Below are 25,882 nucleotides of genomic sequence, written 5' to 3' on the forward strand. Positions count from 1 at the left end.
GTGAAACAATTGGTTAAACAAAAGGATTACTCTTTGAAGATTTGCAAAAAATTAAACAAAAAATACACCCGAATGTATTATTTGGCCAATCTTTAAAGTAAAATAGATGGTACTTGTGTATTATTTCCCCTCATTTTTAAATTCCATATATTTATCCATTTTAATAAAACATGATGTTCATTTTCCCTCTTTACGGTTATTTCCTGGTTATGGTTAAAATATTAAAACTTATTTTTTAAAAATAAGGGAAATAATACACAAGTGCCAACTAGATACTAAAATTGGGAAAATTGATGTTTTGATTAAACACAAATTCAATTTAATTTCCAAAAAAAATGAATTGAAAAGGAGTTGAAAACGCATGCTTGTAATAATCATGATAAGAAAGGAAGACAACATAAGAAGAAAAAGAATTGATTAAATGTACGTGGAGCCGCACCTTTAAAATGATAACAAAGTGCACATACAAATGTTTCACTAGACCTCTACATTTGCATAACCTAGTTTTGAGAACTCAGTGCCAGTTTTTACTTCTTTTTGCAGATGAAGTCAAAAGCACTTCATTTTGGACACACAACGAGACTTCCGTACAACACACACACACACACAAAAACTAAACAATAATCAAAAATGCATGACAATTTATATGCACAGTTTTCGTTTTTCGCAGTTAGATCACTCACACCAAAACACTCGCTGTCGTAGATGACGTGGTTTTTGCAACAAAAATGGATAACTGGCTTTAATTTGGGAAACATTTTGGTGCTCACACCAATTTTTCGCACTTTTTTCATGTGATGCTTCAAATAAAGTAATTGCTGAAAAGGAAATCGTTTCAGATGCCGGAAAAATGTTGGAAAAATACGCGTTAATCCTGGCGAGAGAAAAAAAACAAAACAATTGGAAGTGAACAAGGCTTCGAATTGTTTATTTTCATTTCAGTGCATTGCTTCCAACGACGGTGAACACTATTTTTAATTAATTAGTTTTCACATTTCCCTGTTTTCAAGGAGTTAAGGGAATATGATATGTTTTTTAGAACAGTCATCATAGTTGTAACTCCATCGTAGGTAGTTTAAAAATCGTCTGTAAATCGAGCAGCATGGACAAATTTGTAATTGTTGTTCAGGTTTCTTTGTAATTCAACAAACATTGAGAACAATGTACATTTATTCTTGCAAATTAACAATTTAATCAAAAAGTCACTTCATCTTGAGATTGTTCACTTTTCCAAGAGCTTCTTCCAAAGTAGAAATATCACTTCTGATGTCTCTTGCGAGACGTTGAAGTGCTGCTACCTTGTCGAGAATTTCAACTCGTTGAGTGTAAGCATTATAACGAATTTGGAATGGACGATTGATGGTAGCTGCCCATGATCTGAAATTATCTAGATTACAGTTGAAACTGACTATTTGATCCTACTTAAGTTTGTTCTTAGCACTTGCAAATGATTCAGCTAAGAAATACTTTGGCTGATATTCTGTGATTGGATATTTGGTGACACAACATACAGCTGGATCAAAATCTACAACTTCCGGCTTATCACTCAACGCATATTGAAGCTCTCCAAATGAACTCAAAAGTCCGGCTCCGTAAGCTTTTTTCTCCCCATCTTGTTGACAGATTCCAAATTCGATTGTGAACCAGTAGAGCTAATATTTCAAAATAAAAAGGGGGTTTCAATGTTCAAACATACTGTGGCAAGTTTTTCAATAACATCATCTGGAGCTCCAAGAGAAGCAAGACCGATTTCCTGTGAGAATTGTGCAAATTCAACATCAGCAAATAGTGGAACATGTCCCAGAAGCTCGTGGCAGATATCTCTGAAAGTTACATCTCCAGCTTATTGTCAAAAATTCAGAATATATCCAGATGATAATCAACCGATTAGATTTTATTTTCCTTTTATGTTGCACTATAGAGTTTTCACAATTTTTTCAAAGCAAAAGTCGTTTACGAAATCCCACCCTCGGTTAAAATTATCATGTTCAAACTCACGGTTCAGGTGTGTATTTTGGAGCGGAATGATGGCGAATGTATTGTGTGGAATGAAAAACACGGAAGGCCAAACCAGCCAAGAAATCACGAGAAGAAAGAAGACCAGCGACTGGTCGAATCGTGTACCCGGTACAATCTGAACACGAAACAAATACAAAAACAATCAGATGATAATGATTTGTTTACCCTTCAAAAAATCTGAAACATCCTGCAATTGTGGAATGCGGTCAGGTCCAAAACCACAATTCTGCTGGAGGAGTGGGAATATGTAGTTGAACTCTTGGCAAGCGTTTTTCGGGTACATAACTGTCAGCTCGTTGTAGACTGTACGCCACGTGGCAATTTCTTCATCAGTGTAGGTGATAGTAGGGATCTTGTCTCCGCTGGAAAGTACGATCAGGTTGCAATTCGGATTTTTTGGATTTTATTCAGTACGCCTTCAATGTTACATATTTATTGGCACATATTGCTACTTTTGTTGATGAAATGACTTACTGTTTGAAGTTGAATGCAATATCGGCGAAAAACTTTCTGCGCTCGCGGTAGGTCATGTCCTTAAATCCAGGGTGATCGGCATCAAGCTCAGCTCCATAAGAAAGAATTCTGTTGGCAAATTGATCGATGTCGTTGATCTTCTGTGGGAACCATGGAACAGAATCTACAAAGCTCTTGAATTTAATACTGTGAGTTTCATTATTGTTATAGCGTACCCTTGTTTTGTTTGTTTTTGGTGTTCCAGTCTTGAACAAGAACCTTCTTTTCAGCTTTTTGTTGGAAATGCTCAATAACTCCTTCAATCTTACGATGGTCTTCAGCTTCAGCAAATTCAACGAGCACCTCATAGCATCCTTCATGAGTCTTTGATGGTCTTGATTCAATGTGAGACAGATTCACATCATGTGCCTGCAAGAATGTGTAATGAAGCATGTAATTGGTAGGAATTTGAGACAATTGATATGATCTCTTTTTCTCGTGACACGATTTTCGACATCTTTGATAATCAAAAATCGCGAACCGGATTAAAAAATGCAACTACGTAGTTTATCTCTTATCATATTTAGAAACAGTTTGGTGCAAATTTTCAAATTTTAATTTGATATAAATGTTTTTTCTATGTCTACTCAACCGTCTAAACATAATTGAAGATCATATTATTCAACGCTTTATGATGCATAAAATATTAAACCGCCTGATCAAGAGTAGACGTGAGAATCATAAGATTTAAAAAAAAAAGTGTCGCTGACGCAATAGTCATCCTCTGAAGTCTCATGATCCTCTGACATTTCTAGTCTGGTTTTTTTCATGACTAACCTGGAACAGCTTCAATGTTTCAGCGAGAGCTCCTGCCTTTTCACGAAGAGTGAATACGATAGTAGTCTTGCCAATGTCGGCGTTGACGTCAGCAACGTACGATTCCATGGCGTACTTCTGAAATAAGTTGGACTTTAGTAATTGGAAATAATTTTACACAAAATTCTCAAACAGAAGTTTTTCTTGATCAGTTCAAACAAGGAAGGTCTCACCAAGAAGTCAAGATCATCTTGTCCAGCTGGTGGCATTTTCAGAGAACAAGATTTGGTTTTCAGAGGAATAGACAGTCACCGGGAAATAAGAATTAAACAGAGACAAAACGTGAGCCGTACGTTGCCGTTTATACGAGACGAAATAGCTGGAGACTCAGAAGCCTAGAGATACAAGGCGTGGCCTATGAACTAGATAATTCGTGTGGCCCCCAATACCATTCTGCAGAGAAAAATCCACGTGGGAGGAGACTCGCGGCTACCCATACACAACCTACACGTGGGTTTTCATTAGAGTGTAGTGTGAGATAGAAGAACGGTTGGAAGAAATTGAAAAAAATACGAAGAAGAAGAAGAACAGTCAGATGATGAACTTGAAAGCACGTGGAAAATGATATGAAATAGATCACAGACAAATGGACGCCTGAACAATAAAAGATATGATTATGATCAATGAAATACAGTTTGAACTTCCAAAAGAAAGCATGCCCCAGTGGATCTTCTTCGTAAAATAGATGTAAATCTCTGTTTCTAGTTGAGTTGAAATTTAAGACGTTGGGTATGAATTGGATTGTAGGCCTTTTCAGGCGTATGTGCTTACATACAGTCATTTTTCAATTTCAATTAATTGATGAAGCTTAAATATGGATAGTGGAATGTTTCATTTTTTCACGATGCTGAAAAAGGGGAAACTGAAACAGGTTTTTTTTGTTGAGTAAATTTACCGAATTTGGAGTCTTACGACTGCCTTGTGACGAGCCTCGTTCAAAACTTTTTTTCAACTTCCTCAAATTTCTCGAATTTTAGTTTTTGACCTTAAACAGACATTTCAATGGTTTTGATTGAAGAAAAAACCAAGTTTTCTTTGAAACGATCAAATGGGTTACGGTAAAAGCCATAAAATCATGGTGTATCGAATCGAAAGTAGGAGGGGGACGCTGAGAAAAATCAACAGAACACAATAATGAAAACTGGTTGACGCATCCTTTGTATTGTGAAAAGGAAGGAAAATGAGATGAGATGAAGACGTGGAATATTTAGATGGAAATATATAGGAGGACGTTTGGTTGAATGTCTGACATTTTAGGATGATAAATTTAGAAGAAAGAAATTTATATGAATGGATGAGACAAGACGATGTCATAAATCAGTTTGAAAACGGCAGAAACGATCAATAGTTGATGATGTCCGACTGGCTTTTATCAACTTTTCGTGAAAATTTTCGTTTGCAACGCGAATCTTCTGCAGACCATGATCTGAGATGTCTATGTCAATGAGGTAAATAGGAACAGTAATACAGCATTGAAACAATTAATTTAGTCGATGGTTGATCATAAAAAATGGAGAAATTTTGAAAATACTCGTGTACGAGATCAACTGATCAGCGACGGTTTCGATGAAAACAGGGGAAAATATAAGGATGATAACACTTTTGAAGATAGCAAAATATTTTGGTTCAAACAGTTTTTAATTAATTGAAATTATTTAACAATTTTCTAATAGTATGATAACAAATTCTATAATTTTTTTTAATAATTTCCGTAGTTTTGACCAAATTTTTGTTTAGATTGTAACTTCCACGGATATCACGTATACTTTGGCAATAGAGGCTGGCATAGGCCGCCTGGTAGGACTTTGTATTTATGTATTTTCAGCTGTTACCCTCTTTTTGAAAAATTAAAGTATGGCCGAAAAAAAGTATTTTTAAAATATTCAAAATTAGCAAATTGATTTTTTTTTTCAGATAATTTGGCAAACATCAGTTTCTTATTACAAATGCAAATGTTTGACGTTGGACTAGTATAAATAAAGAGCTCGATGTACAAAAATTATATCATAATATTGAGAAAAATGGATCAAACATACCTTTCTAATTTCATCAATATTCATCCTTATATAGCTGGACTCAACAGACCAATAATATAACTGATGGAATGTACGAAAAAGGAAAAGGAAGGAGGTACTGCCGGGATAATCATCAGTTTACGTTATCATCTTATATCTTGAATGCACCGAGTCGCGTGGAAGATATCCAATCTGACCTTCCATTTTTATCTATATTTTAAATAAATTTAAATAAACTTGTTCAGCAGAAAACTCGTTATTACGTGAACCAGATAGAAAAAAATGGTCGGAACAGTGAAATCAAATCAGTTTTAAATTTTTAATGGATAGGAAAGGGTTCACAATGGAAAAGGTGAGTGGCTTTCAGTTATTTGATGGCTATTGCACGCATTCAAACATTCTGCAAGTGATTTATTCAGGGAAACATAGACGATATTTGGACATTACAAAAAGTTGGCACACCTTTTCCACCAAATGTTGCAAAAGCTCCTGGTGAGACAAATAAGTACGTCGCATTATGGTATAAACACGGAAAACCAGTGATGGGCAGAGCTTGGAACGATTCTGGAGTGGTGAAGGTAAACTGGAAAAATAACTATTCAGAAATTAAAAATAGACTTCCAATTATTTGAACTTGCAAGTATGCAAGTTCGCCTGCATAAAAGGTAACTTACAAGCGGTATTAAAATATTAAAATACAAAAAAATATGGAGAGCCACCACGAAGTTTTGATTCCTTGGCCAATCAATCCAATTTTACAGGGAATTTTACCAACGGTAGATATGTGCTCTGGAAAGCTGGATCGATTTGCCAAGTTTCAACTCATCGTTTGTTGCATATTTGCTATTGATATGTTAGGCTCACTTGATATTTTAGGGAAAATTTTCCTTTAAAAAATAAACTAGGAAATTCTAAGACTATATAATAAAAAATATCCATTTAATCCAACTTTTCAGTGCATGTTTGTTCTCGATGATAAGATATATAGTGGAGCAGATGTCGGAGGAAGCATTCAATTACTTATTCTCGATCATATTGAAAAATCAAAATCATTTCATTATGATTGGGTAAACTTCAAAAAAGCACAAAGTTTGACAATTGAAGGAAAATATGAAATGGTTCGATGTGAATACAGTGCATCAATGTATTGGCCGGAGCATGGACTATTAGGATGCGTGAACACAGAGAAGCTTGTCGCACATTTTGTTGATAACGAAATGCAAATTGTTGGTTTTTTATTTAAACGCTTATTTCATCTATTAGTTCAGAAAACCACCAAAAAGTTGGAACATCTTTTGGTTCTGTGTAAGATTGCTGGATCAAGAGACGCGACTGAAAAAGAAAAGGAAAAGGGTTCCACTGGAAGTGCTTCAAAGTTATTGACAGTCGTCAACGATTGGGAGGATTTCAATTGGGGAAGTGCGTGGCCATCCAATAAGTGAGTAGCTTTATATTTGCCTATTTATTAACATTTTCTAGGTTTTTAATTTTATATTTTGTACAAAAGGTTTTCTTTCTCTGAGCATTTCTGTGAAATTCTTTTTCATCTTAGTAGCTACAGAATTTTGCATCAATTTGCTGATGTTTACATTCAAGAGTATCCAATTTCAGAAATGTAATGTCTATACCAAAAAACATCCCATCGGCAGGCATTGATCAATTTGTTGCGTTATGGTATCGGCATGGGAAACCAATTATGGGAAGGGCATGGCAAAGCAATGGAAGAATTGAAGCATCTTTTGTAGAGTAAGATTATTTTGATTTGTTCGAATGCGTGCATGTTTAATTATTTCAGCGCTAAACGAGAATTCACGGGAGCAACAGTCGGCTCACTCCAACTTTTGATCAGTTTGCCACCTACTACAGTTGGTTATGATTATGTATGGATGACCTACACACAAGTACAGTAATTAATTAATCAGATTGTTCTCCTAACTTTCTAATTTCAGGCAATTGACTACCGTGACAAAGACTACGTTCCAGTTCATCTCAGCTACATTTGTCCTGCCATTGTTCCAGTCGATGGAAAATTTTTTCTAGGTAAACTATAAAAGCACTGCGGAAATTTTTGTTTTTCTATTACAGTAATCTAGAATTACGTTGGTTAAAAGTAAAAATCTTTTGCTATCATAAGCCATGTAAGATGCTTTGACCAAAAAAATGTATGTATATGATAAAGTGAACATATGTTTAACTGAAGTAAGCTTGAAAGTGATTACTTTCGAATAGTTGTGTGTTTTTTCACTTTCTGTTGTTGAGCACCTACTGTTTTTTCTGCCAATGAGCATATGTCTTGTAGGACAGGTGAACATGAAGACCGAGTGTGCTACAGTGGCCCTGAACGGTTCGGTGACCCAATTGGATGGAGGACCCGTCAAATCGATCATGGTTCTTTGCAGAAAAGAAATGGCTGAGACGATGCTCATCTGATCGAGAATGAACAAAAGGTTTCTTCAATCCCATCTGTTTCACAATGTATCTCTCAATCTTGATTTTCGTTTGTCAAATGTTTCAAGGATAATTCAATAAAAAGAGTGAAACTTATTTTTATTTGTTTTGAAGTCATTGTTTTGTGATGCTGGTCTTTTTTGTTTCTTATAAACTTTTTGTTAATTTAGTTTTTCTCAATTTTTCATTTATTTCTTGAAAAGGTGTGCAGAGGGGATTGATCGAGTGACGACCGCGCCGCCGCCTCCTCCGAATGCGGCGGGGCAATGGTGGGGTGAGAGACATGATGAAGGGAGTGGGAAAAGAAGGAAACGCAGTAAGGAAAAGACATACACACACGGGGGCCACTTTCCGTCGTCTCTTCGTCCTTTTTCTTCTCTGTCTGGGTGTTCAAGAGATTGAGACCAATGACTCTATTTGATGAGCATAGTTTTACTGTTTTTTCGAATAATTTATTTTCAACTAAAAAATTATCTTTAATTTTTTTAAATTTAAATATTTGATTTAATGAACTTATTGGTGAATTTTGTAACAACTTCTTTATTTCGTTTCGTGATATAGTTAATTTTTTTCAAACATAAAATTTGAAATTTATATTTATTAGCACCTAGAAAGACACTTATTATTTCTTTTAAATTCAAAGTTTTTCGGATTGTTTTTTTTTCAAAAAAAAGAGAAAAAAGTGTAGGTAATCTGTCAAATGTGAGGCGCGAGTGTATCTTTCGTTTACGTATTTGAGAGATAACGTTGTCCTCATGGCTTGCCTCTTCTCTGTGTTATCTGTCTTTCGTTGATCGGTTTTCAGTCTTTTTCGTAATTTTTAAAAGTTTATTGATTGTCACTGAAGTTTTTCTGGGGAAAACATAAAACGTTTCTTTAATACCCCTCTTCCAAAAAATGCGCGTCAAGTGTGTTGCACAGTACGCAATCCTATTCAAAGATTACATGGGACAGTTTATTTTCATTTAGGGAACATATAATACCTGCATACCTACAATGATATCTTATTTTATTAAATGTAGTTTCAATTAGAATTTTTTAAAGCTAAATCTTTTATACTAATAAGTTGATTAAACGTTTTCACTTATGTAAGTTTATGTAAGTTAATTGGTACTTTTCCAAATGAATTGAGATGCTCTTTTCTTTTTTTTTCTGATCTATATTGTAAACTAAGTTTGATAATATGGACATCTTGTTTACAAAAGTTTTTGTGAAATGTCTTGAAATTGTTATCAATTCTGTAAAAAACGAAGTCCTTGCAATTTTTCAAAAGTTTTAGGTGTAACTATACTGAGTGACTTGCCGATTGACAGTATCAAATTTCAACTCCAAAGTTTAACTTCTTTTTTTCAAATTTTTTTTACACAAAAGAATAATCGTTAATAATGTTATTAAACATTTCAAAACCAACTTGAATATTTCCAAATGTGGACCTAGGTTTCTAACCACTACATTAATATTGATTGGTTTTGGCAATTGCATTGTAGACAACAAAACACAATTGTTTTTATGATTCCTATGTATTTCGGCCATTCTTGTTTCATTTTGTTAACTCGAATTGAGATAAAACCGTTTAATTTGTTACCGCCTGTCTATTATCGCCTGTCGTCTCCGTTCAAAATCGCTCGACAAATTAGTTCCGATTGCAGAAACATTGTGCTAAAGTGTCGTCGCAACAGAATCAACAATTGTACAGGGACGCTTCCAAGATACTGGCTGGAAGTGGACCAGCCCGTGACTCCACAGAGGACATGTCCTCCGCCAAGGTGCGCTGTTTTTTTTTGAAATATAATTCTCCAAATACATTTTTGGTATTTGCCAAAAATTTTTATGATTTGAAAGTTTAACTAAAAGTAAAAACTAATCCACCTTCTAAATTTTGTAGGATAGCGACAAGGATGCCTCACGCAAAATGAAGCTCCAGAAGCGTCCAGAGTGGAACAACGGTGGCAGCTTAGAAGACTGTATCTCAAATGTTTATGCACTACTTGAATTGCCAGGCATTAAATGGAAATGTTACCGCACAAAACCAAATGCTCCACGTGGTGTTGCACTGACTGCTGATTTTGTACTCAAAGCATACAGTAAATGTTTATTGGTAAGAACTTTATGAAAGCCATAAATTTAATTAAATCCAAATTTTAGGACGGAATTCTTTGCACATGGAGACGTAAACCATTACCCCCAACTGATAACAAAGAAACTCCAAAACTGACGAATTTTTCAAATGATGCTCCAAAAGAGCTCTGGGTATTTTGGTATGATGATGAGCCAGCATTGCTTCAGAAAAATTGTGAAGGATTGGGTAATTATTGTTTTTTCTATTAATTCATTCAACTTGTTTATTTTTCAGATAACGACGATGAATTATCATCAGCAAATCAAATGAATATTGTGAGCTACGAAGTACGCACAATTATCTTCAAAGCTTTGCACGTTGTTTTGGAAAGAGATCTTACAAAAGACGGATTCGTTCGATTTGGAAGATGGTTTACAGTTCCATATGATGCACGAGAAAATTATCTACATTTTACGTATCCATCACATTCTCCAGCAATTCGATTCAACTTTTTTGTTCATGGATCCAGCACGATATGTGCTTCTGTTCAAGCACAAAGGCAACCAACTTTGATAACTTTGGCTAGACGGTAATTTAGTTTTTAACATAGTTATTGAATAATTAAAATTTAATTTTCAGACATTTGGAGTGCAAAACAAAACGTGTTGTGGTTGTAGTAGGTCCATGGTCCATGCGCGGTCAACTTGTTCAAGACCAAATAGCTCTTCTTGCCGACCCAAAAATTCAAGAATCAGCAGAAAAAGAATGGAATCAATGGAAAGATTATTTGCAAATGGAAGAAAAAGAACCAGAAAATGTGTCAGAAGAAAGGCAAAAATCTCCAGATTCGGATCCACCAGCTCCACCACAAACAACTCGAGTGTTACTTGCAGATTCATCTGATGAAGAGCAATCACAGAGTTTTGAGGCAATTGATGAGTCAAAAAAAGACGATATTCCACAGAGATTACGATGGATGTACGAGCCTGATTACCGTCAAGAAAAATCAAAAGAAGAGACACCAGAAGAAAAAGAAAAAAGAGAACAATCAAGAGAAGTGAGGAAACAAAGAAGGAAATTAAGAGAAGAACGACGAAAAGAGGTTGAAAGGCAACGTACAGAAGTTAAAAATCCTGATGATTATGATTCGGATGTAGTGACAGATGAAGATGTTGGAGAGAAGGAAGAATGTGTGAATAATGATGTGCCGAAAATGGTTCTTCTTGATATTGACGGTGTTCGATTATTATACCCATCGAAATTCCTTTGTGTCACAATTGATGAGGATCGGCAAATGCTTGAGTCAATTGGTCTGAAGACAAATCAACAACCACCTGAATTACAAGGTAAGTAAACCACGATTTTTTAAAATTTTGAAAACATTACGAATTGCCAAGAAAATGTTGATTATTGAAAATTTCAATAAATGATAGGTTTTTCAACTATTAGTTGTATGCACTTCCAAATAATTTATTTTTAATTTTCCTAGTTCAACTGCAATTTATTCCAGCCCAAAATCGTCGCCCACGTAACAAACTTGTTGTCAACGTTGCGAATCCAATTCTATCTACAATGGCAGTCTACCAATACTGTGAAAATGAACGGTTAATTTCAAAAGAAAATGTTCCACAAAAAAGTGCCACTAGTGGGCAGCTCTTGCCCCCACTAAAAGAAAAATTCTTAAATTGGAAGTTTACTGCAAAAAAGTATGGATGCAGAGGAGATGTATCATGTCGACATTGTGCTGAAGCTGAATACCAAGGAGAATCCGATGGACGTATGTTTTTTTTTAAGAATCTCAAAGTTTTTATATTTTTTCAGAAGTTATACTAGACGTTGATCGTCACAATAGATTTCTAAAATATGGTCCATATACGGAAAATTCGATTAGATGGCACAAAATTCGGAGTCGAATTCAAAAGAAATTTGATTTTCATGCCTATCACAAGAAGCATCCAATTGGGCCAATTACACCTAGAAAGGCTGGAGACAGTGTGAAACAGACAAAACAACTGAGTGAGTTTTTTAAACAAATGATTTCACAAAATTACACTTAACACTGATTTGGCCATCCTAACTTTTTGAGAGCTTTCTGTTTTTTTACTTTTTTTTTTTGAAAACATAAACTTTAAGTAATCCTAAGCCATTGCAACTTTTTAATGGTTCAAAATTTTGAAGCACTGCTATTTTATATTTACTTATATTCTTTTGTTTTTCTAGGTGCGGTCAAACGAAGAAGGAGAGCTCGTCGAGAAAGAGCACAAAAGAAGAGGCGTGACAAAAAACGTCCAACTGGATCAACTCGAGCTGATAGCGAAGATGATTCATTTCGAATGGACAAACTTTCTCAGGATGATTGGGCTAATTTTGAGGGAGAGCACCCAAAGGGAATCCCTGAAATTGAAGTTGATAAGGATTTTGAGTAAGTTTCCAGAAGTTTATTTTTTTCAATTACATATTTTGTTCAGACTTCATAATGACATCAAAATTCCCAAAGTTCCAAATGATGACAACTACAAGCCAAAATCGTTTTTGCCAATTACATATCTCACCAACAATGTAGATAATAATGACTTTGAGTCAATGCCTGGAGATGATGATATGTCTGAAGAGCGTTTCAATCAGATATTCAAAGACAAGTATGTTATATTAATTTCTAATACTTCTAGAATTCGACACAAATTTTACAATTTCAGATACAATCGATGGAAGCCTGGAATGTCGAGAGCAGAAAAAATCGAGCACGCTCATTATCAATTTGATCCATCAAATCAAATGACCGGTTCACCACGAGAATACCATTTGAAGGATTTGCCAAAGAAGATTCAAAAATATGAATCAATACTTCCTACACCAAAAGGAAATAAGTTTTTCAAAGGAAGCATTTGTCGAAAAGGATTAAGAGGTTATGATGAAATTTGTGCGGATCAAGATGAAAAAGAAATGATGAGAAAAGCAAAATGGTTGAAGAAAGCAAGAAGGAAAGTTAGCAAACAACAGATAAAGAAGGCGGGGCAGTATCATATTGATATGCAGAAACAAATAGTCAAACGTTCATTGAAAAGAGCCATCAGGAAATTAAAACTAACTGTGAGTGTTTTTTCTGAAAAATTTATTTTGTTTCCAATCATATTCAATTGAAAGGTAGAGTATCGTCATTGTGGGATATTTCCTGAAATTCATACATTTATAATAATTCAAAATAATACAAATAAATTCCTTAAAAGTTTTTGAGATAGTATTAGAAAATTTTCAGTTTTGGTAAATTGTTAAACTTTTTTGAAAAATTTGGGCTCTTCGAGATATTCGTTTCTCATGGTTGAAGAGCTAAAATGTTTCAAATCGAATATTCAAACAATATTTAGAATATATGATTCTTAGAAAAAACCTTTTTCGGTCGGTTTCGAAATTATAAGTGCCTGAGTAATCTCTTTTTGTTTGAAAATATAAAAAGTTCAAAAAAATAAATGCAAATTTTCAGACCAAAAAGGATTCACAATCGAAAGGAACAAAACAGCAGAAACTCGTTCTATTATCATATAAAAAGAAGAAAGTCGACGAGAAAAAGTTCCAACAATACCTGAAAGAAGTGGAAAATGTTTTAGACAAACTTGATGTAAACTCATTTTGTAAGAAAAATGAGAAAGCTGGATTTTCGGAGGTATGTGGCTATTTTTCAAAATTTTGTTTACTTTTGAATGCTCAGAAAGCAATACCAAGTGGATATATTATCCCTGACTATGAATCGTCAATTCACTGCGGGATGGAAGAAGAATCTGATTCTGAGATAGACGAGCCACGCCATGGACTTGGAGAAGGAACTTGTGGGCAATATCTGGAGGGAGAATCTGTGGATCTTGCTGACATGGAACATCATCATAACGAATTGCCTATGGAAGTGACCAGTATCGGACATATCAGAACAGTCGGCGAGCATATTGGTCCAGATGGAATGTTATCGCCACCTGCCAGCAACGAAATGCCAAAAGGAGGACCTCTATCGGTGGGTCCACCATCCATCGAGTCGCAAGGACTCAATCAGATCTACCCGACGCCGCCATCAGTTCAGATGCTCCTGGGAGATGCAGCTCAAGCACATTCTCCTGTTATGCATACAAAGTCACGTTACGCGATGAATACGTTGGAAGATGATGTTGAAAGAATCGCTGTGCCTGGTGGAGTCGGAAGTCTTGTGGAAATCGAGGCTGACGATATTGAAACAAAGAATATGCAAAAGTGGAGCAAACTTTCAAATCAATCAAAACTGGTCAGTTTTTTATGAGTACTACATAATTAAAAATCTCATATCAGTTTTATATAGCTTCAACAATACCACAACTTTTTCAGTCGAAGTTCATTGCATTGTCTTGCAAAGATCCGTTCCTGAAATCGAAGAAGAAGAAATATGATACACCTGTCACTAGCAAGTTTAAGATTGAAAATGTGAGTTTTACTTTAAAAAAATGAAACTATTTCATGAAATTTTGTTTAGGAACCTCCAAGTATGAGCGCAGAGCTGGTGTACGCACCGATGGTCACTCGCAACTTCTACTCGGCGCCGCATCGAACATTTGGTACCTTGGCTCAGAAAGTGGTTGACAAACGACCTTCTCAATTTGCAATCCCTTCAACATCAACAGCAGCTCATCCTGGATTGACTACACCTATGGCATCAATTTTCCAATCACCCACAATGCCACCTCCACATACCCCATCACCTTTTTCTGCTGGTCCAATGAGTCATCATCCAATGGGACCACCTGCGTATCCAGGAACTCCTGGCTCATTTCCACCAACAACGCCAACATATCCTGGAATGACACCACGACCAGGGCCAAACTTTGGACCTCCTGGTCCAGTCTATCCAAACTCTCAACAAATGATGGGCCCGGGTGGATATCCACCACAAATGGGTATGATAAACTCTCAACGGCATTTCCAAAATCAGCAGATGTATCAACAGCAAATGGTGAGAATGCAGCAAATGCGCCAGATGGGTGGACCTCCAGGGTATGGTGCACCTGGTGTATCTCCTTATCAACAGGTTAACGCAATTACAAGTCCAGCAGGATTTGGAATGCCACCCAACGGTCCGTCTTCTGTTCAAAGGCTTAACAATTTTGTTAATCAATCACAATTCGGCCCGAACAATGGTCATCCAACACCACCGTACGGTTATATGCAACAAATGATTCCACAATCACCAAACTTCAATCAACAGTACAATGGAATGGGAAATCAACTAATGAGTCCAATACATCAACACCAATTCCATCAGCAACAAATGGTTCAGCAGCAGCAGCAACAACAAATGCAGATGCATAGACAACAGATGCAGATGCAAAATCAAAATATGTCCCAACCGTTCCAACCACCAACTGCTCAAATGTTACAAATGCAGCAAAATGAGCAAATGAGAATAGCCTTTTCGACATTGTCAGAACGTGATAAGGCTAAATTCCAAAAACGACAAGGTCAACTGAGGAGTGGAATTATGCCCAAATCACTACAGCCAGCAGTTCTAAAGAATCTGAAAAATCCACCTGATGCTAACATTCCATATATGAAACAGGATGCATTATTTCGACCCCCAGAATCGAATTCACTTCAAGGAGAGAGTCTTACAATTGCAATTGTTCTCTCGGATACACTTCTTGATTTACATTTTGATTCTGTGTTTGATGCTTGCCCAATCTGTTCTTGTTCAGTTTCAATTCGTTCTCGAGATATTGGAATGTACATCACTCCACATACAGTCCTCTACTCCACAGAACGTGGACATACAAATATGAGAGAACACACTACTGGACCATGGAGTGGTTTCAATGTCAATTCGGCAACTAATTGTACTTGTGGATTTAGTGCAATTCGACACCGCTATCTGTCTTGCTGTTCTGGCCTTTTTGAAGAAGATGCTGATGAAGCAACAGCTTCAGAGCATGCAGTGGCACCAGTCATTCCTCCTTTGGATTATCCGAAAAGTAAGTTTTTGGAATAGTTTTGTTCAGATGTATTGAACAATTGGAGTATGTAAAATTTGATAAAAACAACGTTTTCTCAAGTTTTACAACGTTTTCTCAAGTTTCAGAATCAACTGCACGGGATATGTCTTGGTTCGATTCAAAATCAGTTCACGACCTGGCTCTTCTTGATCAAATCCGACAAATGGCTTTCTCGAACAGTCTTGGAAAAGCGGTTTCACATATGGCAACGATCAAAGAACACAATAGAAATCTTGCGATTGCTGTTGATCTTGGCAATGATGTTACTGTTCCCTCCGAATATATCCTTTCTCATGTCGATGCTTTGGAACTTCTGATGTTGGGAAATTCGGTTCTGGGTCCAATGAAAAGTGAGTTTTTCAGAAAGTATTTTATATGTTAAATTCTTAACGATTTCAGACACAAGTATTGCTAATCAAGTTGCATCTCACAATAAGTTCCTTGGATTTTTCCATCCATGGGGAATTCAAATTGCAAATGGAATGACTGAACTTGAAGCATCGGAATGGGTTGACTTGCTTGGCGTTGTAACCCCAACATTGGAAGGTTCAATGAAACAAGCAAGACACATACCTGCAGAAACTCCATTTGAACTTGATGGTCCAATGACGTGGAAACAAATTGTCACCAAGAGTAACAGAGGAAAACCTCCAGCAGATGATGAAGAAGATTTTTCTCTACCTGAACCAGTTCCTGCAATAATGAGAGCATTGACAAAGGAAGCAATTCGAGCTGCTCCAAACATTGAACAATACTACGAACAAGCAGGATTAGGACCAGTGGATCAGCCAAAAGATGTCATGTACATTACAGTTATTCCAGACGATGATGACATTTATTCACGAACTGTCGAATTCATGGATACTTTGACACGTACTTATGAAAAAATGAGACTAGGACGTCATATTCCATTCCCTGTCTCAACTGGTACAGCAACTCGTTTCCGCGAAGCATTCAAGTCATGTCAATCTCAATTCCCATTCCAAGAGCAACAACACTTGGCATACACAAATCAAACACTTCGAAATATGCCTCAAACATTGGCTGATACTCCAGACCCGGTGAACAGCGATCCAAAAGTTTGGTCGAGGCGAGCGAAGAGAAAGTTGGATTTTGAAGAAGAACTGAAACTCCCTGAAGCTGGCTCAGAAACTATTGATGAATCCGATGATGACGAAGAAAACGAAGAAGTTTCAAAAGAAGAGAACAACGAGCTCATTGATTCAGAAGACGTTATGGACGAGGTTCCAAAAGGTTTCTACGAACGGGAAGGAATTTTGCGTGTTGGGGCTCCAATGGAGCCGTCAAGAAGTCCGCATACTGTAACAAACACTCCTGAATTTGACAACATGACAAAATATCTGAGTGATGAGAATGGATTTGTGAGCAGACTTCGGCTTTATTTACAACAAATGGAGGATCTAGTTCATTTTGCATTGAGTGAGAATCCAGAAGCGTTTGATAGAAGAGGGTATCGATATCAATTAGCAGTTGAAGGAAGACTCAAGAGACAGAAACATAAAATGGATATCATAGAAGAACGTCTCAGATTTGAAGCTTCGAAAGACTTTGATGAACAAAGTGATCGTAAGGAACCTCTTGAAGAAAATGATCCTGAGATAACTCCTGGAATAGTAATAAGTAACAATCCGGTTGAATCTTGGATTGATGATGAACTAGAAGAGAAACGTCAGCAGCGGCAGAAGGAAAATGAACAGTACCCACCAGAAGCTCAACAAGCACCATCTCCAGTACCTGCGGGAATGATTCATATTCCTGAAACATGTAAGTGGTTTTCACCCATCTCAACATAATGTTTGATTTGCATAATAAAATTCTAAATTTTGACTAAATTATTAAAAATAATCAATTTTTCAGTATCCAAAGAGGAAAGAGCCGTTCAACCAACTCTTGAAATGATCTTAGCCGATCCAGCAACTGTCGCTCCTATCAATGCTCAAAATATTGTTTGGAAACAGCGCGACACTCGAGTTCCAAACCCATTCCCCTCATCGAATCAGCCACCTGTCGCATTTGAAGCTGCTGGATCTCCAGACACGGATGCTTATTCAACCCTTCCACACGTTATCGTCGTCTACGTGGTTAATCCGTTTTCATACGGACCAGAAGGACATTCAGCATTGCATATGAGAATAGCCATTCTTGCATTCATTCGGGCATTCAATTCGATTATGTGCAAAATTCCTTACGAAAAACGTCCTCAACTTCAGCTGGAAATCGTTGGAATGGAAGGCATGGATAATGTTGCAAAGCCGATTCCAGATTACTTCAATGATGCCAAGATTCCATTCGATTTACTCAATGATCGTCCGATTCGAGTCGAACGACCTGGAGAGTCTGTTCAAGGAGAGCTAGCTCGGTCTTTATCAATTGCTGTATACACCCATCCACGTGTATTCTTCCCGGATGTCTACAAGTCTGCTTCAGCAAGATGTATGACAGCGTAAGTTCTTACAGTTTGAACTATATTATTCTACCTTTTTAAATTGTAGATTTGGTCCTGGAAGTCAGCTGATGAATACAATCAACAAAATTGAGGCGCTAAACAAGGACTCATTTGCTCGAATGGCAAAACGATCAAAGACTACACTGGACACCATGGACATGTACCGACATCCAGGAATGATTCAAGCACAGCAGTCGACAGAAAAGAAAAACTATATTGCTTATCGAGTTCCATCGAACATCGCTGTTCTTGCACCTCCACCAATGGTATATCAAATGGATGAAAAAGGAAAAGCGATAATGAATCAACTGGATGAGCAAACTCTTTTCATCTCATATTGCCTTGTTGGTACTGATTTCCTTGTAGCTACAGCAACTGATGCTCAAGGAAAACTGATTGATAACTGTATTTCGAATATCAAACCAAGACGCCAGAGCAATCAGGTGTATCGATACAGAAATAAGACACAAATCCTAGATGGAATGGGAAAACTTTGGTCATTTATTCTTGGAATCATGGCTTCGGAAACTAAAAATTGGAGACTTGTTGTTGGAAGACTCGGACGCATCGGACATGGAGAGTTCAGAGCCTGGACTCATCTTCTCAATAAAACTTCTCTTCTTCGTTATTCGGGAAGTTTGAAGGATATTTGTGGTGCCTGTAGAAGCATGCCTTCAGTCATTGGAACTCCAGCTATTCTCTCAGCATGTCTCATTACTCTTGAGCCTGAACCAAGTATTCGAATCATGCCAGAGTTCCATGATCAGGAATTGTCAACAAAGAAGAGCTTTCTATTCCAAACTCCTGGAGATTTATCATGCACTCACATTCTCACTTTCCCAGTTGGAACCGAGATTAACGTATGTCATTTTCAAAAAATTTACACAATGTTATTAATTTTTTAAATTTTCAGCTAGAAGTTCAAGACCAAACTGCGGATACCAAAGCAGATGAAAATTGGGAGTTCGGAGATCTTGACATCATGGAAGGTCTTGATGATGGAGATACTGAAATCATGAAAGATCTTGGACTGGAAACTCCAAGCAGTGCTGCAATTCGACAGACTGGCGGACCTTCAATGTTTTTCAGCGAAGATTCGTCTTCCATTGAAATTCAAAATCAACCTCTTGCATCTGGATACTACATCTCCACAGCACCGGCTCCCGAACTTCCAGCATGGTTCTGGGCAACATGTCCATCTGCAAAACGTCATTCTCCTGTTCATCTGAAATCCTCGTTACATATTCATATCAGTGAAGTAAAGGTTAGTAATTTTTGTACTAAAATATAAAAGTTATAATAGGAATTATGAATTAATGTCATAATTATGTTTTCAGAACGACGATATTGCAATGGAATCTACAAAAGAAAAAGAAAAGGACAAGGAAAAAGATGAAAAAGATGCTCATCCATTGGAATCTCGACAAACTGAGGAAGTGCTTCGACATGTACTCGAGTCGTATAATGCTCTCTCGTGGCTCAATCTCAATCGACAAACTGGTGACCGTTACAGTTGTCTGCCAATTCACATTCAACATCTTCTGAGACTCTACCACAGTGTGGCTCGTCTACTTGCCTAGGCATATCGTGAATCAAATTTTCAAATGTACCCATGTATTCAAATAATCGAACAATTCTCTCCGGTTTCTCACATATAGAATCTCATTCCCTCTCCCACCTCCTTTCCTCCAATTTTGGCCAAACTCACAAACGAAATGTTTCACAGAATGATCTACAACACTCAGTCCAAATATGATCGTGTTTCTATCTCACTTGCATTTAAACTATTTTTCACTTTTTCATTAACTTTCATTGTTTTATTGTTTCAAACCTTTTTCAATATATTGTTAACCTGTTATCAAATATCTCAATCTCTAGAACGCTAACCAGTCGTATTTCCTTGTTTGTTCGTTCATCTAGAATCACAGAATAGACGTGTGTTTGTGGGTTTCAGCTCTCTTTCCCTGTCCCCTTCTCAATATTCGGGTTTCAATACGTATATTATTGTACTTTGTCTGGCTGACCAACCGCTCTCAGCTGTGCACTCAAACCTCATCTACCCATAATCTTTGTTTTCATTAAGAATTATGTTTATATATGTACTTGAATTTAATGGTAATTCAACCTCTTTTCTTATAAATTTCCTGTTCTATGAACGATTTTTCATATATTCTTTTCAATAGTTGTGATAATTTATTGAAAGTAGGTTTATACAATTTATTAATTGGAGCAAATATCACGATCAGCTCTGCAGTCTGCATTTGGAGCAGCAAGGAATAGTCGTCCATTATGACAGACACAAACTTGAGTTTGTGGACTTCCTCTTCCATCGGATCGGGCTAATTTTTCCATATAAATCGAGGATGATTCGAGACGAATTTCTCCCTGAAAAATTGATTTTACTATCATTACTATCATTAAGAGTTCAAAAATACCTGTTTTGAAGAAATAGAAATATCTAGTAGTGAGTTCACCGAAACTTCTCCGGCTGCTGCGAGGATTTCAATATCTTGAGCAGCATCTACTGAAACACTCCGAGTGGGAGATTCTAAGCGAAGTGGAGAATCTGGTTGAGGACGAACTGATGATGTTTGAATAGCTCCTTCGAACACACTACCTCCATCTTCTGAAAATATTCACAGTTTAGAATGAAAACTGATTTGGACGCTTAACCCAAAATTCTCAAATTTTCGAGCTTCAGCCCAATTTCGTCCGAATCTGCAAAGAAGAGCAACTTCTGATCCTCATCGAACACCTCAAACCGATCACAAGTCATTTGAGCTTTTCCTTCAGGCATTAATGAAAATTTCGAGGCAACATCGCCATTTGGTTTTCGAGCTTGAAGATTGACACCTCGGAATGAGTCAACTGTTAGCGTTTCTTCCTGAAAAATACAAATAACGGATTGTGCCAGATGTATTGAAAATAAAATACTTTTAATTTTTTTTTAAATTCAATTTCTTTTGAAATAAATATTTTGCTCAAAACAGCCTCTTGAAAAATAAATGCATTTTTAATTGTTTTCTTTTTTCAGTTCAATCTAACGCGAAAATTTGGAAGCAGATTGTACACAAACTGCATTATTATTGTAACAAATTACTTAAAATATTTGCCAATATCCATTCGATTATTGATATTTTTGTTTTCAAGCTTCGACATAAATATTTATAGTTAAAACTTACATCAAGTGTGCTCAGCTGTGAGAAATGTACAGGTCTATCGAATTGAGCTCTTCCTTCAACCCGAATACCATCATCTTCAATTTTCAAAGTACCTATTCCGTCTGGTGAAAAGTCTAACACAGACATTATCCAGAATGTCAAGGATAAATTGAGCACAATTCCGATGGCAAGGATCAAAATGAATGTGTACAGAAATCGTTTTCTCCATCCATAGATTCCAACTCTAAACATTACATTTTGATGTTTCTTTAATTAACTTTCACAGGAACATATCGATTGTTTTTTTAATAAAATCATACCTATAAATATCAGCATCGGCAACAGGTTTAGTAGTGGAATGGATCACAGTAGTTTGAGATGGATATGCTTGAGAATGAGAATAAGACGTTGGATAGGCACTGCTAATTGGTTGAACCATCGTTTGATGAGACACTCCACGAGACAAACTTTGTTCGTTTCGAGACCATACCGGCTCATCAGTCGGCCCCATCGCATAAACCGGATAGCCTCTCATTTTTCATTCGATTTCAGATCAATCGATTGAACTAAATGCCAAATAGATGATTTCGGAGGACACGAGTCGTTGGCAAGGAACAAGTGGTGTAATAGGAGTATAGAGAGATGGAAAGAGCAAGGGATCCAGGCCGCCGTGGTGTGGCTCTCAGACGGTGTAATAGAGGTTCGTCAAGGGATAGACAGAGATGAGAAAGTGCTGCAAGTTGTCAGTCAAATCACTGTTGATAATGCTTGATGGGTGGTTTCTTTGTTTGATTGATGGTTTTTCCAAAGCTTATAGTTTTCCGGTTTCATAATGAGATGAAGTAGAATATGATGCGGCACTTGATAAAGTCTATGGCCCAACTTTCAGCAACTTGGCGAAATTCTAGTAAATCTGTTATGCCCATTTAGAAGTACTAGGAAGTTTTTTTTTTAATTATACGATGTGATCGAAAAAATAGAATATGAAACATGATTGCTGAAAATTGGGGTTTTCACAGTCTGTACGTAATCTTTTTGACCCGAATGTCCCCAGTTAAGTTAAATTTTACATTAGTCTTCAAAAAGCAAAAATTAAAAATAAATGAAACACATTATTTTTAATATGTTTATGTTTTGCGAATGTTGGTCGACGACTTTGGTAGAAATTTCGAAACATTCACCAAAACTTAAAATATTCCAAAAAAAACTTCTCTCCAATTTGATTAATTCAGCCTAGCCATCTGTAGCTTCTCGGAAATATTTTTGTGAATTTTTCGTTTTAGTCAGTGCATGCTCTAATGATTTATTTTTAGAGCTACTGGTTTCCTTTTTATTCCGAAAATTGGCATTATTTGTTTCCTATTTTCTCGTCTGATCGTTGAATTCCGTGATTTATGTGGCACATGAAAATAATCACAGCCAATTCCAATTTTCCCTCAATGTTTTCTTGTATTGGTTTTAATACAGATGTGTGCGTGTAACAACACATTGCATTGATCGATAGTATTACATATATATGAATGCCCTTTGTGTCTCTGCACTACTATTTTGGAAATGCATTTTGTCGGTTCCATGTCACTGCATTCTATCTCCCTTTTTCTGAAGCACCTCTCTCTCACTCTTTTCTATATTTCCAACCAAACATCTCTTCTCTCTCTCTTATGTGTCTAGCTCTTTTCTCGACTTGTCATGCACTCTCCACCTCTCTTCGCATTGCCGCAAAAATCGACGAAGGCTTCAGTCGTGGCCGCTCGGGTGCCCGAGCGCGGTGCCGCGGCTGTCAGAGGCCCACAAATGGTCTTATATTCCTGAACGATGTAGGTTTAATTATATTATTATAGTACACATCTTATTTGATCCATTTTAAGTGGGAAACCTGTTCCTCATATCACAAAGGAGGCTGGAAGCTTGTTGAATTCATTGAGGTCAATGACGCATCGCTTCTCACACACGTCTTGAATCGAACGTGGCTTTACTGTATTAATGAATTGAGCAACCGTAATCGAGCCGAGTGATGCAGTGATCACCTTATCGGTTAGTTGGTTTCCTATCAATATTTCTAATACTAATATCTGAGCTATCTTTCTATTTTCTATCCATTTCTAATACCTAAAATTATCTAGATTGCAGAACGAGTCATGCTGGCAAATGTCCATTTCGCGTGCCGTATCGCGTGGACCCATGGAATGACTGAAATTCAGTCCCACGACCACGAATTCAAATACATTTGAAAATGCATTCTTCGAGAAGTTCAACGAATGGTCATTCTCGAAGAAACTTGTTAACCAGTGACAGAAAAATAGTGAGTTTTTAAGATGAGATAAATATTGAATTTATTTAATTTTCAGAGTTTTTGATCACCATCCCCTAACAGCAAGTATACCCTACTAATCAAGACAAGAGGAACTGGACCCAATGAATAATTTTGAATTATAATTGATTAATTACTGAACGATCAGTAAACATATTTATTTGAATGAAAATGTCCAGTGGGAAATTATTCTTCATGATATTATTACTGAACAGTCTGAATGGTACATAACAGAAGAGAGAATTTGAACAGAGAATATAATTACAAATTAAAGAGCGGAGAACAATGTTCATCCGTGTGAAATATGATCCAAAAGTTGTTTTCTATTTGTCTGGAAAAATGTGCTAAAAATGAATCAACATGTTTAACTAATTAATTTATTTATTTATTTGCGCCTCGAGGAAACGTGTGGAAAAATTAAAAAAAAAAAGGAAACGATACATATGCAACAATTGCTCAATTGATACATACAAGTACAGTAGTCTGTACTGATACATACAGGTTTAGTAGATTAATCACTCCAAAATCAGAGCAGTGTTGAATATATCTTCAACATGTTTTTGATAATGATTCTTTTTGAATGATTGAACTTGTTAGTGATCACTTTTTACTACAGTTTTTACTAGATTGTTCAAAAAATCTAGCCTCCTTCCTCATTTCTATGCTTTCTCCAACATGTCTATTCTTTTTTAGTAAAACATGTATATTCTGTGCTGTGGCTTTCTTTCTTGTCCCACGGCTTCAGCTGCTTCAATCGATGCGGTTGCGAGTGGCTAAATGTTATAGCCTCGTGCTAAGTTACCCTCGTTGCCTCCCCACTCTAATCGCCCCTCTTTTCGTTCATTTCTTCTTCAGTCGGCCGCCAACCACTTTGTGTTTTTTTCTGTTCTCCTTTATGCTTTGATTTTCAAAGCGATTAATTTTTTTAAAAGAAATACAAAATAGCCTTAACAGATTCTCCTAAACTATTAGGATGCATTTGCTTCTCACTACTTATTTTTTCAACGTTCTTTCCATCTTTTGAAAATTAATATAGTCTATTTCAGGTAATTATACCTACCAATGGAAATGTTGATCATACCTACAACATTATTTCATTGGTTATCAATGTAATCGTTCCAAATATCAAAGATGTATCTAGATGATCCATCTTCTATAGATTACCTCATCTCAGTTGATGATCACCTCGCCGCCGTATCTATCAAGCCACTAAAGTCAAGTATTCTCCTTTTTGACAGTGTCTAACTAATAAGTAAGTTCAGTTTTATTAGTTTATTAACTCAATTTTGTTATTTCAGGTATCCTGGTAAACCAAATGAATAGTCATGGATGGGTACCCCTTGTCCAATTTGGACGATGTGTAAAGCTATTTTGAATGGCACACTCGATCCAGTTAACCTGTGTGCTCACGGAAATAGTCGTGTGACATAACTGTGCAGAGCTTTAAAGTTGAATGCAACTTTGGCCGCCTCGTTCCAAAACCAGATACACACATTCAAAATGTTTCTTGGTTCGAGATTGTCTCGAATCCGACGACATAGACTCTCCGATGCTTGTGTCATGTCGAATGGAATTTTCGAGTGTTCTTTTTCGATTTGAATCGTCATCCTTTTTCTCATGCCGCCTCGTTTCAGTCATTTTTCGGACGCTGAGAATGACATGCAACTCATGTCCTCTACGATCCTAACTGACTCCGGAGTTTAACGAATGGTCATCCGGTTGATTTTTTCCTCGTTGCTACATTTTGAGCTCCTATGTTATTAATGTCTCCAATAAATGATCAGCACGCAAATGTTTTTTCCTGTTTTTTTACAGATTTTTTAATGAATTAAACTCAACGAAGACCGTACCATTAATTCATCGGCCATAAATGCAAAAAATTGATGACGCTTCATGTAGTTATTGTGTGCTCTCACTTCTATTCAAAAATGTATTTTTAGTTGGTCTTACAATGTGATTTATTTGACGTCACATATTTCAAAAACCATTTTTCCTGTTATTTCCGAAGCCTTTTGAAATACATACATCTCTTCGCCAACACTTGTTCTATAACATTCCTTTTTGAACTCGA

General features: G+C 36.5%; 5 protein-coding genes, 1 non-coding gene and 2 pseudogenes across 11 annotated transcripts; 5 read left to right on the forward strand and 3 right to left on the reverse strand.

Moving 5' to 3' along the window:
• Window positions 1-1,107: 1,107 nt before the first annotated feature.
• Window positions 1,108-5,483, reverse strand: pah-1 (Phenylalanine-4-hydroxylase). 2 transcript variants are annotated; one of them, NM_001267256.2, is made up of 9 exons: window positions 3,522-3,697; window positions 3,310-3,426; window positions 2,709-2,901; window positions 2,494-2,656; window positions 2,185-2,381; window positions 1,999-2,134; window positions 1,697-1,823; window positions 1,423-1,652; window positions 1,108-1,377 (listed from the first exon to the last, which is right to left on the reverse strand). In NM_001267256.2, the coding sequence occupies exons 1-9, from the start codon at window positions 3,555-3,557 to the stop codon at window positions 1,203-1,205; spliced, it is 1,374 nt and encodes a 457-aa protein (NP_001254185.1). In that variant the 5' UTR covers window positions 3,558-3,697; the 3' UTR covers window positions 1,108-1,202. The 2 variants fall into 2 exon arrangements, with proteins under 2 accessions (NP_001254185.1, NP_001254184.1); NM_001267255.3 differs by lacking the exon at window positions 3,522-3,697 and adding an exon at window positions 5,385-5,483 and having other exon boundaries at window positions 1,161-1,377.
• nsph-1.1 (Nematode Specific Peptide family) lies at window positions 5,261-7,908 on the forward strand. Of its 2 annotated transcripts, NM_001361866.2 has the most exons (9): window positions 5,671-5,715; window positions 5,783-5,941; window positions 6,125-6,190; window positions 6,320-6,589; window positions 6,632-6,801; window positions 6,975-7,109; window positions 7,159-7,264; window positions 7,313-7,403; window positions 7,663-7,908. In NM_001361866.2, exons 1-9 carry the CDS (start codon window positions 5,686-5,688, stop codon window positions 7,791-7,793), a joined length of 1,158 nt encoding a protein of 385 aa, NP_001348639.1. In that variant the 5' UTR covers window positions 5,671-5,685; the 3' UTR covers window positions 7,794-7,908. The 2 variants fall into 2 exon arrangements, with proteins under 2 accessions (NP_495864.2, NP_001348639.1); NM_063463.5 differs by lacking the exon at window positions 6,125-6,190 and having other exon boundaries at window positions 5,261-5,715.
• K08F8.15 (uncharacterized protein) lies at window positions 5,295-5,324 on the forward strand (the record flags this gene model as incomplete). The annotated part of the gene is made up of 1 exon (NM_001381539.1): window positions 5,295-5,324. The coding sequence occupies one exon, from the start codon at window positions 5,295-5,297 to the stop codon at window positions 5,322-5,324; it is 30 nt and encodes a 9-aa protein (NP_001368685.1).
• On the reverse strand, window positions 6,862-6,923 carry K08F8.14. Its single transcript, NR_051463.1, has one exon. It is a non-coding gene; the product is annotated as an Unclassified non-coding RNA K08F8.14 (non-coding RNA).
• Window positions 7,909-9,460: 1,552 nt separating the features above from the next.
• Window positions 9,461-20,506, forward strand: let-19 (Mediator of RNA polymerase II transcription subunit 13). Its single transcript, NM_063465.5, has 20 exons — window positions 9,461-9,577; window positions 9,697-9,909; window positions 9,957-10,116; window positions 10,165-10,459; window positions 10,510-11,216; window positions 11,381-11,647; window positions 11,692-11,886; window positions 12,091-12,292; window positions 12,339-12,509; window positions 12,567-12,960; window positions 13,352-13,531; window positions 13,577-14,137; window positions 14,218-14,313; window positions 14,363-15,851; window positions 15,959-16,222; window positions 16,272-17,657; window positions 17,751-18,336; window positions 18,386-19,199; window positions 19,253-19,603; window positions 19,677-20,506. Exons 1-20 carry the CDS (start codon window positions 9,563-9,565, stop codon window positions 19,917-19,919), a joined length of 8,589 nt encoding a protein of 2,862 aa, NP_495866.2. The 5' UTR covers window positions 9,461-9,562; the 3' UTR covers window positions 19,920-20,506.
• On the reverse strand, window positions 20,494-22,156 carry sgn-1 (Sarcoglycan complex subunit protein). The gene is made up of 5 exons (NM_063466.5): window positions 21,821-22,156; window positions 21,522-21,744; window positions 21,013-21,223; window positions 20,775-20,965; window positions 20,494-20,724 (listed from the first exon to the last, which is right to left on the reverse strand). Exons 1-5 carry the CDS (start codon window positions 22,033-22,035, stop codon window positions 20,560-20,562), a joined length of 1,005 nt encoding a protein of 334 aa, NP_495867.1. The 5' UTR covers window positions 22,036-22,156; the 3' UTR covers window positions 20,494-20,559.
• An 864-nt stretch (window positions 22,157-23,020) lies between these two features.
• F07H5.3 lies at window positions 23,021-23,999 on the forward strand (annotated as a pseudogene). Of its 2 annotated transcripts, none has more exons than one of them (4): window positions 23,021-23,317; window positions 23,369-23,534; window positions 23,624-23,802; window positions 23,849-23,999. In that variant, coding segments are annotated over exons 1-4 (793 nt in total). The 2 variants fall into 2 exon arrangements; another variant differs by having other exon boundaries at window positions 23,631-23,802.
• A 943-nt stretch (window positions 24,000-24,942) lies between these two features.
• F07H5.4 lies at window positions 24,943-25,605 on the forward strand (annotated as a pseudogene). Its single transcript has 2 exons — window positions 24,943-25,063; window positions 25,110-25,605. Coding segments are annotated over exons 1-2 (617 nt in total).
• Window positions 25,606-25,882: the final 277 nt, after the last annotated feature.

The sequence above is a fragment of the Caenorhabditis elegans genome, chromosome II, assembly GCF_000002985.6.
Source record: "Caenorhabditis elegans chromosome II".
Classification (NCBI taxonomy): Eukaryota; Metazoa; Nematoda; class Chromadorea; order Rhabditida; family Rhabditidae; genus Caenorhabditis; species Caenorhabditis elegans.